The sequence below is a fragment of the Nicotiana tomentosiformis genome, chromosome 11 (genome assembly GCF_000390325.3).
Source record: "Nicotiana tomentosiformis chromosome 11, ASM39032v3, whole genome shotgun sequence".
In the NCBI taxonomy this organism is placed as follows: Eukaryota; Viridiplantae; Streptophyta; class Magnoliopsida; order Solanales; family Solanaceae; genus Nicotiana; species Nicotiana tomentosiformis.
In genome coordinates this window covers 120,600,955-120,613,506 of record NC_090822.1, presented here as the reverse complement: position 1 = coordinate 120,613,506, position 12,552 = coordinate 120,600,955, and the positions used below count along the sequence as shown (strand labels likewise).

Sequence of the window (12,552 nt, the reverse complement as noted above, 5' to 3'; positions counted from 1 at the left end):
TTGGAGTTTTCTGCTGCATTTTGCAAAACATTCTTGTTAGCAATTATTAATTTAATCAAGAAATTATGCAGCTTGTTCAATTTACTTAGTATCCAAAAATGTATCTGTATAATATATATATATATATATATATATATATATATATATATATATATATATATATATATATATATTTTTCATGCACAGCCATTATGGCAAATTACATGGCAGTATTTTGGATAGCGTGCGGCGACAAATAGCGACGAGGGCCCGCTTCACTAAGGCGAGAGGCGCGCAGCGAATTGCTCGCCTTTTTGATGTGAAGCGACAATTTATACAAAAACATAAAATATTATATACATATAACTAAAAACTCAATAACAATAATATATTAATAAATATATCATTCAAAAATTAAAGACTCAATAGATAGTCATAGACTCATAGTAGATTCATAAACTAATGTCTAATAGTCTAAAACAAGCAACATCTATTCTTCTTCAAGATTTTCAAATTCTACAACTTCATGAATGTTAGCATTATATTGGCTATCATCTTCTTCATCCTCGGAGTCTTCATCAATTAGGGACCGGCTTGAACTTGCTACTCCCTTTCCCTTGTAACTTGAAGAACTCCCTCTAAGATCATAGATATTCTCCTCAACTCCAGCTGCCATAGAAACAGTACCCCAATCAAGATCATCTCCTCCATACACTTGTTCATCTTCATGATTTTGGGGGGCTCCAGTTAACCATTCATTTGCCTCGTCAATGTTGTCCAACAAAATTGAATCAATGGTATCGCGAGCTTCATAACGTCGCCTCAATGTTCTATTGTATTTAATATACACTAGATCATTGAGACGCGATAGCTCAAGCCTATTCCTTTTCTTGGAGTGAATCTGCGCATAAGTTTAGATTAATTAATAGATACTAATAATAATACAATATAGAATATATTAATATAATAAATCTACTTCTTACATGCTCAAATACGCTCCAATTTCTCTCGCATCCAGATGCACTACAAGTTAGGCTTAGTACTTTGATGGCAAACTTTTGCAAGTTTGGAGTTTGATGTCCAAATTGCTTCCACCGTTCAACTATAGAAAAATATTTTAAAAGTTAATAAGTATAAATCAAATAAATAAATTTAAAGTTATAAGGATATCTATATTAAAGTTAGTTACCTGTCTCTGGCTCTAAGGGCCGCTTGTAAACCAAACAGGCCCTCTGCTTGTGAGTACCTACCAAACTCCTCCCCTATTTGATCTATCGTCGCTGAATTAGGGACCAACTTCTCAAGACATGCATGGTATCCAATCCACACCTCTGAAGCCAAAGTTTCATCTCTAGTGTTCTTGTAAAATAATCCTGGGTTCAGAAGATGGCCTGCTGCATGCAAAGGTCGATGGAGTTGATTCTCCCACCTGATATCAATTATCTCAAAAACTTTCTCATATTTTCTAGCATCTCCCTCAAATGACGCTGCAATAGTCTCTTTGGCTCTATCCATAGCTTCATAAAGATAGCCCATTGGTGGTTTTCTCTCCCCATCCACCATACGACGTACCCTAATCAAAGGACCACCAACTTTAAGAGCTCGAACGACGTCATTCCAGAATGATGGAGAAATAAGAACTTTGGCAGTTTCCTTTCCCGCAACTTCCTTTGCATATCTATTATCTTTCCATTCATTTGAAAGAACTAGCTTTCTCAAGTTTTTCTTTTGCAAGTAAAAACTATGCAAAGTTAAGAAAGCCATTGAAAATCTAGTCTTGGTCGGTCTCACCAAATTTCTTTCATTTGTGAATTTCCTCATCAAATTCAACAACAACGGCCTCTGACAGATGTAAGAATATACCCTGACGGCCTTAGTGAAAACTGTAAAAGTAACAATAACAATTTTATAGTTAATACTTAATAGGATAGGACATAAGTATAAATAACTATATTAAAGTTACCTGAAGCATATGGGTTTTCCTTGAATATGTCACCAAACATCAAGTTGATACAATGGGTAGCACATGGAGTCCATCATCCTACCCGCACTAACATTCTCACTAGCATTATCTGTAACAATGTGTACAACATTTTCCTTTCCAATTTTATCAATAGTCTTTCTAAACAAGCTGTACATTTTGCTTCCATCCGTAGAAGAGTTGCTAGCATCGTGAGATTCAAGAAAAACACTTCCTCTTGGAGAGTTCACCAACACATTTATGATCATTTTTCCATTCCGTGCTGTCCATTTATCCATCATAATGGAACATCCAAACTTGTTCCATTCCACTTTATGCTCCTCAATAATTTGGTCTATCTTCTTCACCTCTTTTTTAAGATGAGTTACTCTAACTTCATGATAGCTAGGAGGCTTCATTCCTGGGCCATATTGTCCTACGGCCTCAATGAATTTATCAAAAGTTTTGTAGTTAACACAGTTGAAAGGAAGCCTTGAATCATACATCCATGCTGCAAAGGCACTTATGGCGCGGTCCCTCAAAATCTTCTTGGCTTCTAAATCTAGACCTTCTTCACCTTTTCCCTTTTCTTGTTGTTTTGCCGAGAAATAAAGATTGAGAGGACCTTTTGTCACTGTACGTGCCGTCGTGGATGACCCACAAGAACTATTTGAAGATACCTTATGAGTTTGGGGGGGAGGTCTCATTTCACCATCTTCATCCATTTCATCATCTTCATCAATTAGATTCATCGATGCTTCAAAATTCATTTGAGTTCTTGTCACATTTTTCTTATCAACAAACGCTTTTACTTCCTCCCTAACCTCGGGCGGACAAAGGGGACATTGTACTACATTTTTAAATCCACCTATCAAATGTTGCTTGTGACGAGTTATCCCACCATTATATGTTTTTTCACAAAACACACATTTAATTGCGGATCTTGATGAGCCTTGTATAGCATAATTCCAAGCTATATCATTTCGTTTATTACTATCGGATGAAGTCATTTCAACGCTATTTTATTGAAAAAAAAATTATCAAGTCAATATGCAATTAATTCTACTCTATAAGTCAATAATTGAAGCAAAAAGCAAACAAAACGGGGCCTGAAAAAACCAGAACGTTTGTTAAGAGAAGAAGCAACCTCTGTTATTTTGCAAAAACAGGGTTTCGAAACAACCTCTGTTATTTTGCCAAAACAGAACCAAAAAAAATAGAGCACAAAAACAGACCTCTGTTAAGAGAAGAAGAAACCTCTGTATTTTGCTCGAAAAATAGAGCAGAAAACAGACCTCTGTTTCTGTTCTTTTCGACAAAAAACAGAGGAAAAAAAATAGAAAGAAGAAGAGAAGAAGGAGAAAGAAGAAAGAAGAAAGAAGAAAAGAGAAGAAGCATACCTGGTCTTTCAATGGCTGGAACCTCAAGCTTCTGAAAGAAGAAGACAATGGCAGACGATGGCTCGCGAGTTCAGAACGTCAAAGAAGCTCTGTTGTTTTGTTCAAGTTGAAGAAGCTATGTTGTCAAGCCCTAATAGCGACCCTTTTTGTTGAGTCTTTGCTTTTTTTCTTTTTTTAAAAAAAAAAAACAAAAGGCGACGCTATGGTCACTTCTCGCGACACTGTCGCCTCTCGCCACACAGGCAGAGGAGAGCGCTATTTTGAAACGCAACGCAACAGAGGCTCTGTGGCGACACTGTCTCGCCTCGCCTCACGCTATTAGCGCTGCGGCGAGCGCTATTTATAACACTGTTACATGGAACCAAGACAACTGGCCATAAGCTATGTGAGATAGACATAGACTTAAATGGACTAAAGTCATATGAAGATAATCAAGTCTAACATTCTAAGGATCTCGAGCAAAATCTAGATGTGATTTATCAAATTGTCTCTAAGCAATATTATCAACAAGATTTCGCATTATTATGTCTCTAGTGTGACCTTCAGCATGCTATCTCATTTGAGTAGATGTTTTAGATGACATGAATAACCTTTGAAGTCTTGGTATCAATGAAAAACATCTAAACACCTTTGTTGGAATTTAATGAGGTTTCTGAGCTATAACTAATTGATGCACCTACAAATTGTTTATTTCTTGGAGCTTTGCAGAACTTATAATCTCTTCTATCTTTTGTCTCATTCCAATAGATCATACCGTAATGTGGACACGTATGTATCTGTTTGTATTTAAGCTCTAAATTTTTAAAAAAATTCTTTGCAAACATTAGAGGACTTGGACAATGTTTTACCTTCAGAAAATCTTTTAGCAACTCTAGCAGCATGAAAAATAAATTGTTGCTCTACCCATTGAGACACTTTAAATGTAATAAACGAGCAAGGAAAGAAAGTAATGAATATTTGCTTCCCAATTATAAATCACGCTTAGCTTCTTTCATTAAGTTAAAAAATTCTTCAGTCTTCTTATCAAACCTCCTTCTATGTTTGATTTAACCGACCAAATCTATCATCAGTACTGTCCATATCAACAAAGTCTCTTGTAGGAGGAACTCAAAAAATATCATGTAACAAGTCTTATATTTCATCGCCCCTATCCAATTGATTAAAGGACATTAACGAAGATGATATATCGCCATGAAAAATCCAAGTATTGTAACTAGTTAGAAATCCATCAACCACATTGTGTTCAATAATAAAATCTTTTGGAACAAATTTCATATTACGACACTTTCGGCATGAACACAAGATTTTTGATGCATCAAGCCTATCTAATGAAGCAGAATGAAGAAAATCTTTGGCTCCGTTCTCATATAAAGAATCATTCTTATTCAATATGTTTATCCTATTCTTATTCATTAATATATATATAGAGAGAGAAGGGGGGGGGGGGGGGGGTTAATAAAAAAGTATGCCATTCATCATCAACTAAACACATTGATAAAATAAATATACACAGGCATAATATTCAGAAATTAGAAAGGATAAATCACAACATATGCATATTTACATCATACTTTACTAATGAATTAAAAGATATTGTCCATAATAATGATTAAAAAAATATATCCTGATTCAATTTCTTTTTCTAAAGTTAATCTTGCGAACCAAAATTTTTAACATTTTATGGTGGCTAAGCAATATCAAACTACTAGACACCCAAAAAATAAAATAATCAAACAAGGACAGAATAGAATTTTGAGTAAATCCAACTTTTACGGAACTAATAACAAATTAATATTTGATTTAACTTAATCTAGATCTATTTTAGAATGCAAACAAATATAAAGAGCCTAATTAACTAGGAAACAAGAAACCTCCAAAATACTTTTAGAACACAAAAACACTTTTCTGACTCCTACATAACAAAGAATTAGCTCTCCATATTATTAAACGAAATAGAAAATAGATTCGAACCTGCAAAAGCCTCACAAAGATTCTTGAACCCTATATCAATGTTATTCCAGTATTGTTGCCTCCATTTCATGTATTCGTCAAACTGCAAAACAAATGGCGAACTATCGACTGATAGATAGAATGTACAGAGATTCACGTGAAATTACATAATGTGCGAACATAGTATAAGAATTACTTTAAGAATAAATCAAGAGCCAACGCCAAATCTTAGTAACAATCTCTACGTATCTGTAATGCTATTGGTTCCAAATCTCTTCAATCAGTAAGGATCTCAATTAGAGGAATAGTAGCACTCGCCTTACGCACAGTCCAAGCTTGATAAAATACTAAGAATCATCGGTAGTTTGAAATTTTTAATTAGTAAAGAAAGATACAATTTTAGGAAATTCAAATGAGGGAAGCCCTAAAACCTTTAAAGCAAAAAAAAAAATCGAATCTCCAAACTAGTCCAAAGCTCTCCATATTCTTTGATAGACTTAATTTGTAGAGAGCGAATGCATTATGGAGCCAGAGTCGACCAAGTTTGAAAAATTGGACGGGATTTGAGAAAAGATAGAGTAGATTTGTGAAATACCTGCATCATAGACTTCTATTTGGTTTTGGTATTCAATCGGGGGTTTGGTGCTTCTACGAATTGGGTGTCTTCTGGTGGCAATATCTTGGCTAATCATTTTTTTCTATAAGGTAATAAATTTCATTAAAAAGAGCAAAATAGATGCGCGTATACAAGGAGTATACCAAAAAGTAGAAAACCTTACAAGAGAACATGATTTTCTACGAATGACACCCAATCTTCTATACAAATAAGAACTTCATGGGTGCACCCAAAAATAAATAAGGGAAAACTGAAAAGAGGCTACTCCTCGAGCGTACAAGATCTTTCTCTACTCCATCAAAAGCTCTCATATTCCTCTCACTCCAAACAACCCACATGAGTGCTAGAGTGGCCTTTGATGGTTCTAATTTTCTAGACTTTTTGGTCTTATGCTTTGTTTGTATTGCTTTTAGAAGAGTACTCACTTATTCTAATTGTACAAACAACATTAAACTTACCTAAATAGATTATTTTAACCTCTTTTTGTTCCGAACTCTTTTGTTGATTATAAAATTTATGCATCCAGTAGTTTTTCTATTCTAGTGCTAAATATAAATAATGATTCATTTAACAATTAAAAAAATCCAACATTAGTTGTAAACGTTGGTAATATCGACCAATAATATGACATTCGATATAAAAGTCACAATGTTTTTGACATTTTGCATCAAAAGCCGTTTTTACAGCATTTTTATAGGTGTAATTAAATTATTTTTTTTCCAACATTTATTCAAATGTCACTAAATAAATACCGTTGTATCATCACTTTCTTGCAGTGATAGGTGTACAAGTCAAGATGCACGACACAGAACTTGGTAATTAGGTCTGAGTATAGCATATGCAATGGAAGCGTCAGCTCTGGTTTAAAACAAATATGATATATCGTTGATGAATATTAAATCTACAGAAAGAGAGATACCATCATCAAAATATACTTAAGCGATACAAAAAAATGATCATTGACTTACTGGGCAGCCAAATTTGATAGTTCCGCCACTTTAACCTTTGGTGACCAAGATAACCTAAGAACGCAATCAAATATTTTAGCCACATGTCAAATGGTTTTTATTATAAGGTCAAACATCACAGCAATAACTGCCTTCTTATAGTAAATAATATGCCAGAGTAACCCTACCTCAGTTGAACATCACCAGTTCCAAAATAGTGTACCAGCTGAACTATTTAAGAAAATTGTAATGACCAAAGTTATCAGTATTTACCAGGTAAAATAACTAAACCATCAGCTGCCACCCTTGCCAACTCTGGAAGTGTCTTGTTAGATATCTTGGAGATCATTAATCCGCTGCATCCAACACTGTGACAAGAGAGAATGATTTTGAAATTTGAAAGGTAGGGAAGTAAAAACTTGATATTTGCTACTAGCAAAATCCCTTTGTGAACAAGAGCCTTGCAGTTGCTATCAGTTTCATCTAAACCATATGGTTCAAAGCCCCAAGCTTCAGTATCCTCTTCTTTTAATAGTTTAGACACCGCTGAACAAGACTCAGGGCCTACATGCAACATTTTTCGCATATTATCACTGTATGCTTTCTTCAGTACAGATAATGCTCTTTGAAGCTCAGCTGTACTTCAAACACAACCTAAACGTGTCCTTGTAGAAGGGCATTCACTGAACCAGGGAACTTGACCGAGAGTTTACTGCAAATGCAAAGTACAAAGGTGTGGAAAAATTGTCTCTAGGTGTCAATTTTAGTGCCTGTAGACGAGGAGGGACGGAGAACCTTTTTCAAGGGATTGATGCACATCCACAGGTTCAATGCTTGGTTTTGCCGGACTCTTCTTTTGTGGACAAATGGGAGTTTCATTAATGGCTAATATGATTTATTTTAACTATTTAAATACATTGCAGATTGTACAGATTCAATCTGAATTTCGGACCAACAATGTATCCCTAGTCCTATCCACATTCCGTGACTTTAAGTACAGGGAGGACACAACATTGGAGCCAATAGCAATAGATCAAAAATATTTACTGATTTCAAGAAAAACAACTCCATAAGCCAAGATCCAAATAAGTATGGTGCAAACATAAGTTTCTGCAACCGAACGACACTTCTACTGATGACAAATAGAGTGGATTGTTTAATCACCAGAATTTCTTCAAAAAGTTCTCAGGCAGTGCAGTGAATGAATCACCCTTTGCATATAAGGTCCAAGATAACCACAGCCATGAAACAACACTTCTACATTTATATGAAGAAAGCAACAAATGTGACAGATTGCTTATGATGATTCCCAGGACAAAATGTTCCAGAATTTCTCTCACAAACAAGAGAAGGTACGGATGTTAAGACCCAGAAAACAAAACATTTTATTTGGACCACATACCATTACATAAAGAGAACGACTGAGAAGATTTAAACACAAGAATTCCTCAAAAGAAAAGATCACCTAGATTACATTCTAATACATTCAAAGAAAGCTGCAAATACTTTGACATCTCATACCATGTCGAGAAGATAGAAAGCAAAAAACACAATTTTGAAACCAACAAATAAAAAATCTTTGATGCTTAATTGCATGTGTAAACTCCACTTGAATACCTGTGATCAACCTCATAAAAATCGGCCTTGCCCTCTATAGCTGGCTGCAGAGAAATGCCAGACAAAGATCTAGGCCCTTGGGATGAGAACTTTACGTAACCAAAAAGCACTAGCTCTTCCCCACCATCATCATCATTAATATCTATAGGGAACCTCGCCCTCAGCTTACCAGGATGACCCTTGAGTGGGATCTCATCAACATGCCATTTCAGTTCTCTCTCAGACCGGTTCAATACAGCTTTGGGTGTAACTTTCAATAATGTGGGGTCTACTGGCAATTTCAGGACAAAGGTTACATTGGTTAATGGAACTGGAAGATCAGGATTTGCAACGTACTGCAGCATTACAGAAAGTAATGTCCCACTAAGACGCTTAACAAGTCGAATCCTCAAAGGCAATGGAGTTAAACGCGGCAGCAAACTGTACTTAATAATAGGTATAGGCTCATTTGAAGGTGCTGTCTTCACATGAAACAAACCATTTCCAAGGCTGCTCACATGAGAGTTTTGCATGACAAACCTCTTAACACCAGCGGTGCCTTCAACCTTGAAGGAAAACTCAGTTTCCTTATCATCAGAAGACTTCGGGGGCAGTGTTCTTAAGAAAACAACGCCCATCAACCCAACCCTAGCGAGCAACGATTCTCTGAACTCCGCACTGATCTCCTCGGTGATGAACATTTCTGGACCATTCATTTTCTTCACCAAAATATCCTCAAGTTTTTTCCCAGCACCACCATCAGTAGCAGCTCCAGCTGCAGCTTTAGGTGGTTCACTAGTCTCCAGTAACTCAAGCCCACCAAGACCCTGATCTTTCTTCACCTTTTTCGTTCCCACATACTCTGAAGCATCTAATCCACCACCCCAAGCATCATTAATCCCTTCAAAATCCTGCTGCAGAGTTGATCCGTCAATACTAAACTCTATCCCACCATAATCCCCTTCAAACCCTTCCACACCAATATGGGTTGACTGGGTAGCTGCAGCAGGTGGCAAGGTAGTCACCTCAAGCCCTGCCAATGCTTTCGATACATCCGAACTATCCTTATCCTTATCCTTCTTAAAATCACCCACCAAAGACTCCGGCTTATTAATCATATCACTTGCAGCAAATGGATCTTTCTCCCCCTCAATCTCCTCAATTTTCTCCTCCTCCTTTTCTCCACCCGTAATCGCCAACGATGCTGCCACCTCATCACCCGCCTCCAACGTCTCCTGAGGCAACTCAAACAAGACTTTTGAGAACGATTCCACTCCACCTTCTTGTTCCAACGCATGAGCCTCCACATTCACCCAACTATCAGCTCCCCTGATCTTATTCTCCGTATGAATAGCAGAATGCACCATCTTGGCAATACTCTCCCCGTGCATAGACGCCAACATAGCAGCCAGCCTAATATTACTAACTCCTCTTAACACAATATCCAAAGCCATATATATCTCTGCGTACTTCTTAGCTAACTTCTCCGGAGTGACATCAACACCCCGGCATGCAGTAACCACCACAGAAACAGCTTGATTCACAATACTAATACACTCAAACACATTATTAACAACCATTTCTTTGTCGTTATTATCATCAGCAGTGGTAATAGCAAGGACATAAATCGAGTTAACAAGGCGGTATACAACACGGTACCTGGATTCGACACCAACAATAACTTGACCCGAAGAAGCAGCGAGCGGATCATCACCAAGGGACATAGAAGGATCAGAAGAAGAGTCGGAGGGGGTGGGTGGGTGGACTTGTTTGGAAAAGGCAAGGCGGGTTCGGCGAAAAGCGGAAAGGGCCATTAGGGCACGAGAAGGAGGGAACCATTCACGGGTTTGGAGTAGGATGTCATGCCCATTTGTGGGTTGAAGGGAAAGTGCCAAACAAGACATTTTGGGGGCTGATCTTTAAATCAGATCTTGGTAAATTCTATAGAATTGAAAGTTCTGTATGTGTGTGTGTTGTGTGTGTTTTCTCAAGAAAAATCTGATATTCTAGATCATGTTTCAACCTGCAATTTGACAAAGATTCACTTACTTGAGAAGAGAAGTGCAGAGAATCAAGGGCGGCTCTAGCGTAAGGCAAGTGAACCTCTTGCCTTAGTCCCCAAATAATTAAGGCCCCAAAAATATAAAGTACTACTATATCATTATATAATATATGTAATTTATATTTATACAATTATTGATAAAATATTTTAAATTCTAATATTTATTTAAATTTGGTAGATATAGGAATGGATGACTTAATAGGATAAAACTTTTCTCTCATTAAATTAAATAATGTATTTATCTTCTCATCAATTCTATTTTTCTTTCTTTTTTCATATTTTTTACTATTTTACTTTCTAATTTCAAATCAAATTCTCTAAATTAGCTATTCCTTTTGTCACATTTGATAGATCCTCATATTAGTAATCAAGATCTTTTGTGTCTCATTTTTTAAACTAAGAAATCCTAGAGACAAGTATCGTAAGGTTCAAAACACGATCGATAATATGCTCAATTCTTTTACCATTTTCGTTTAATGCTATATTTTTTATAGGAAGTTCAATACCATATGACTTACGTCTAACCCACATATTATATGTTGTTCTCTCACTATTTTTTTTTGACTCAATATTATATGGATATTATGAAAGAAATTTTAGGGTCTTTTAATATATTTTAGTTTTAAGCCACCAGTTCCGTTGAGCCGCCCTTATTAATGATCAACAATTATTTGAAGACCACTGCCCATGAACGTGTTATTCAACAGCTTCATTCACATTTGGTGACCAAATAACACATTCACTGATTGTTGTCTTATCTTAATTGAGATTCTATAAAATTTGATTGAGAATAGCAGGGTGTTGTCTTATCTTAATTGAGATTCTATAAAATTTGATTGAGAATAGCAGGGGGATGAGGTCCCCAAAATTTTTTAATAATGAATGTTATGATTTTATTTCAAGTTAAACAATATTAAAGTTTGAAAAAAAAGTACAATAAACCTTGGACAAAAGAAAGAAAGAAAGAAAGATTATCTACTCTTTAACATTAAAAATATTTTAGAACTTTGAATTAAATTACTTAGATCTTCAAATTAGTAAATATATTTTTTACAACAAAATCAAAGGTAACATGTTGAAAATACATGTCTTACATCAATTTATTTAAGTTACCTCTTACTAATATAAATGATAAAACTACTATGTGAAGTTAAAGGTTTTATCATTTAAGCATGTTATACTATAAATAACAAGTATGAACAAATGGCAACACTATCTTTTTTTTGTATGTGTGTGTGTATATATACTAATAAAAAGGTATAAGGTCTCTTATTAAATTTCGCTTTAGGCCACTAATTTTATGGAGCCGTCATTGCAGCGAATTGTAGTTGAGCTTTTCTCGTTGTAGAGATCGTAGAGAGGAAGAGGAGAGCTTAGATGATGCAAATGGAAAGAGGATAATCGGACCAATTGTTAAACGGGTCGGGCTTGAAATACTTTTTACAAACAAGTTTTTTTGAAAAGTAGAAAAATAGTTTATGTTTGTCTTATCAATTTGAAAAATACTTTTGAATAGTAACAATTAATGTTTGATCAAATTTTTAGGAACTGCTTCTAAGTATATATTTTTTTAAAGCGTTTTTCGAAAATATGCTTTCAACTCAAAAACTTATTGTGCTTCTATTCAAAAGCACTTTTTTCTTCCAAGAAACTTGGCCAAACACCTCAACTTTGAAAAAAGTATTTGTTTGAAAAAAAAAATAGAGAAACTGCCATTTATATCTATTTATAAGTAGCTTATTACAAAAATTGATCAATTCATTAAATATTACTAATATTAGTCAATGTTACCAATATTAGCCAATTAGCTATTTGTAACCAAAAAAAGATCAAATCTTTGCTTTCTTTGAGTGGGTATTATTAAAATCGATTGGGTACATCTTAAGAAGTTTGAATCTCAATTTTTGGGATGATTTGGTGAAGTTTTGAGGTGGTTTGAATTGAAAATTCAAAGTAGAAGATGAAACATAAAAAAAAATGATATGTGTATCACACTATGTATTATTTGTGTTTCACATATGTATCATATTTGTATCAAATGT

General features: G+C 35.2%; 3 protein-coding genes across 5 annotated transcripts; all 3 read right to left on the bottom strand.

The window, feature by feature from the left end:
- Nucleotides 1-346: 346 nt before the first annotated feature.
- LOC104088185 (uncharacterized) lies at nucleotides 347-5,316 on the bottom strand. 3 transcript variants are annotated; one of them, XM_070187954.1, is made up of 5 exons: nucleotides 3,340-5,316; nucleotides 1,943-2,956; nucleotides 1,169-1,862; nucleotides 963-1,081; nucleotides 347-880 (listed from the first exon to the last, which is right to left on the bottom strand). In XM_070187954.1, the coding sequence occupies exon 2, from the start codon at nucleotides 2,947-2,949 to the stop codon at nucleotides 1,972-1,974; it is 978 nt and encodes a 325-aa protein (XP_070044055.1). In that variant the 5' UTR covers nucleotides 2,950-2,956; nucleotides 3,340-5,316; the 3' UTR covers nucleotides 347-880; nucleotides 963-1,081; nucleotides 1,169-1,862; nucleotides 1,943-1,971. The 3 variants fall into 3 exon arrangements, with proteins under 3 accessions (XP_070044055.1, XP_070044057.1, XP_070044056.1); XM_070187956.1 differs by having other exon boundaries at nucleotides 1,943-2,789; XM_070187955.1 differs by having other exon boundaries at nucleotides 1,943-5,316.
- A 1,798-nt stretch (nucleotides 5,317-7,114) lies between these two features.
- LOC138902094 (probable pectin methylesterase CGR3) lies at nucleotides 7,115-7,429 on the bottom strand. The gene has a single exon (XM_070189904.1). The coding sequence runs from the start codon at nucleotides 7,427-7,429 to the stop codon at nucleotides 7,115-7,117; it is 315 nt and encodes a 104-aa protein (XP_070046005.1).
- Nucleotides 7,430-8,213: 784 nt separating this feature from the next.
- Nucleotides 8,214-10,592, bottom strand: LOC138891345 (uncharacterized). The gene has a single exon (XM_009592854.4). It carries the CDS (start codon nucleotides 10,350-10,352, stop codon nucleotides 8,439-8,441), a length of 1,914 nt encoding a protein of 637 aa, XP_009591149.1. The 5' UTR covers nucleotides 10,353-10,592; the 3' UTR covers nucleotides 8,214-8,438.
- Between the last annotated feature and the right edge of the window lie 1,960 nt (nucleotides 10,593-12,552).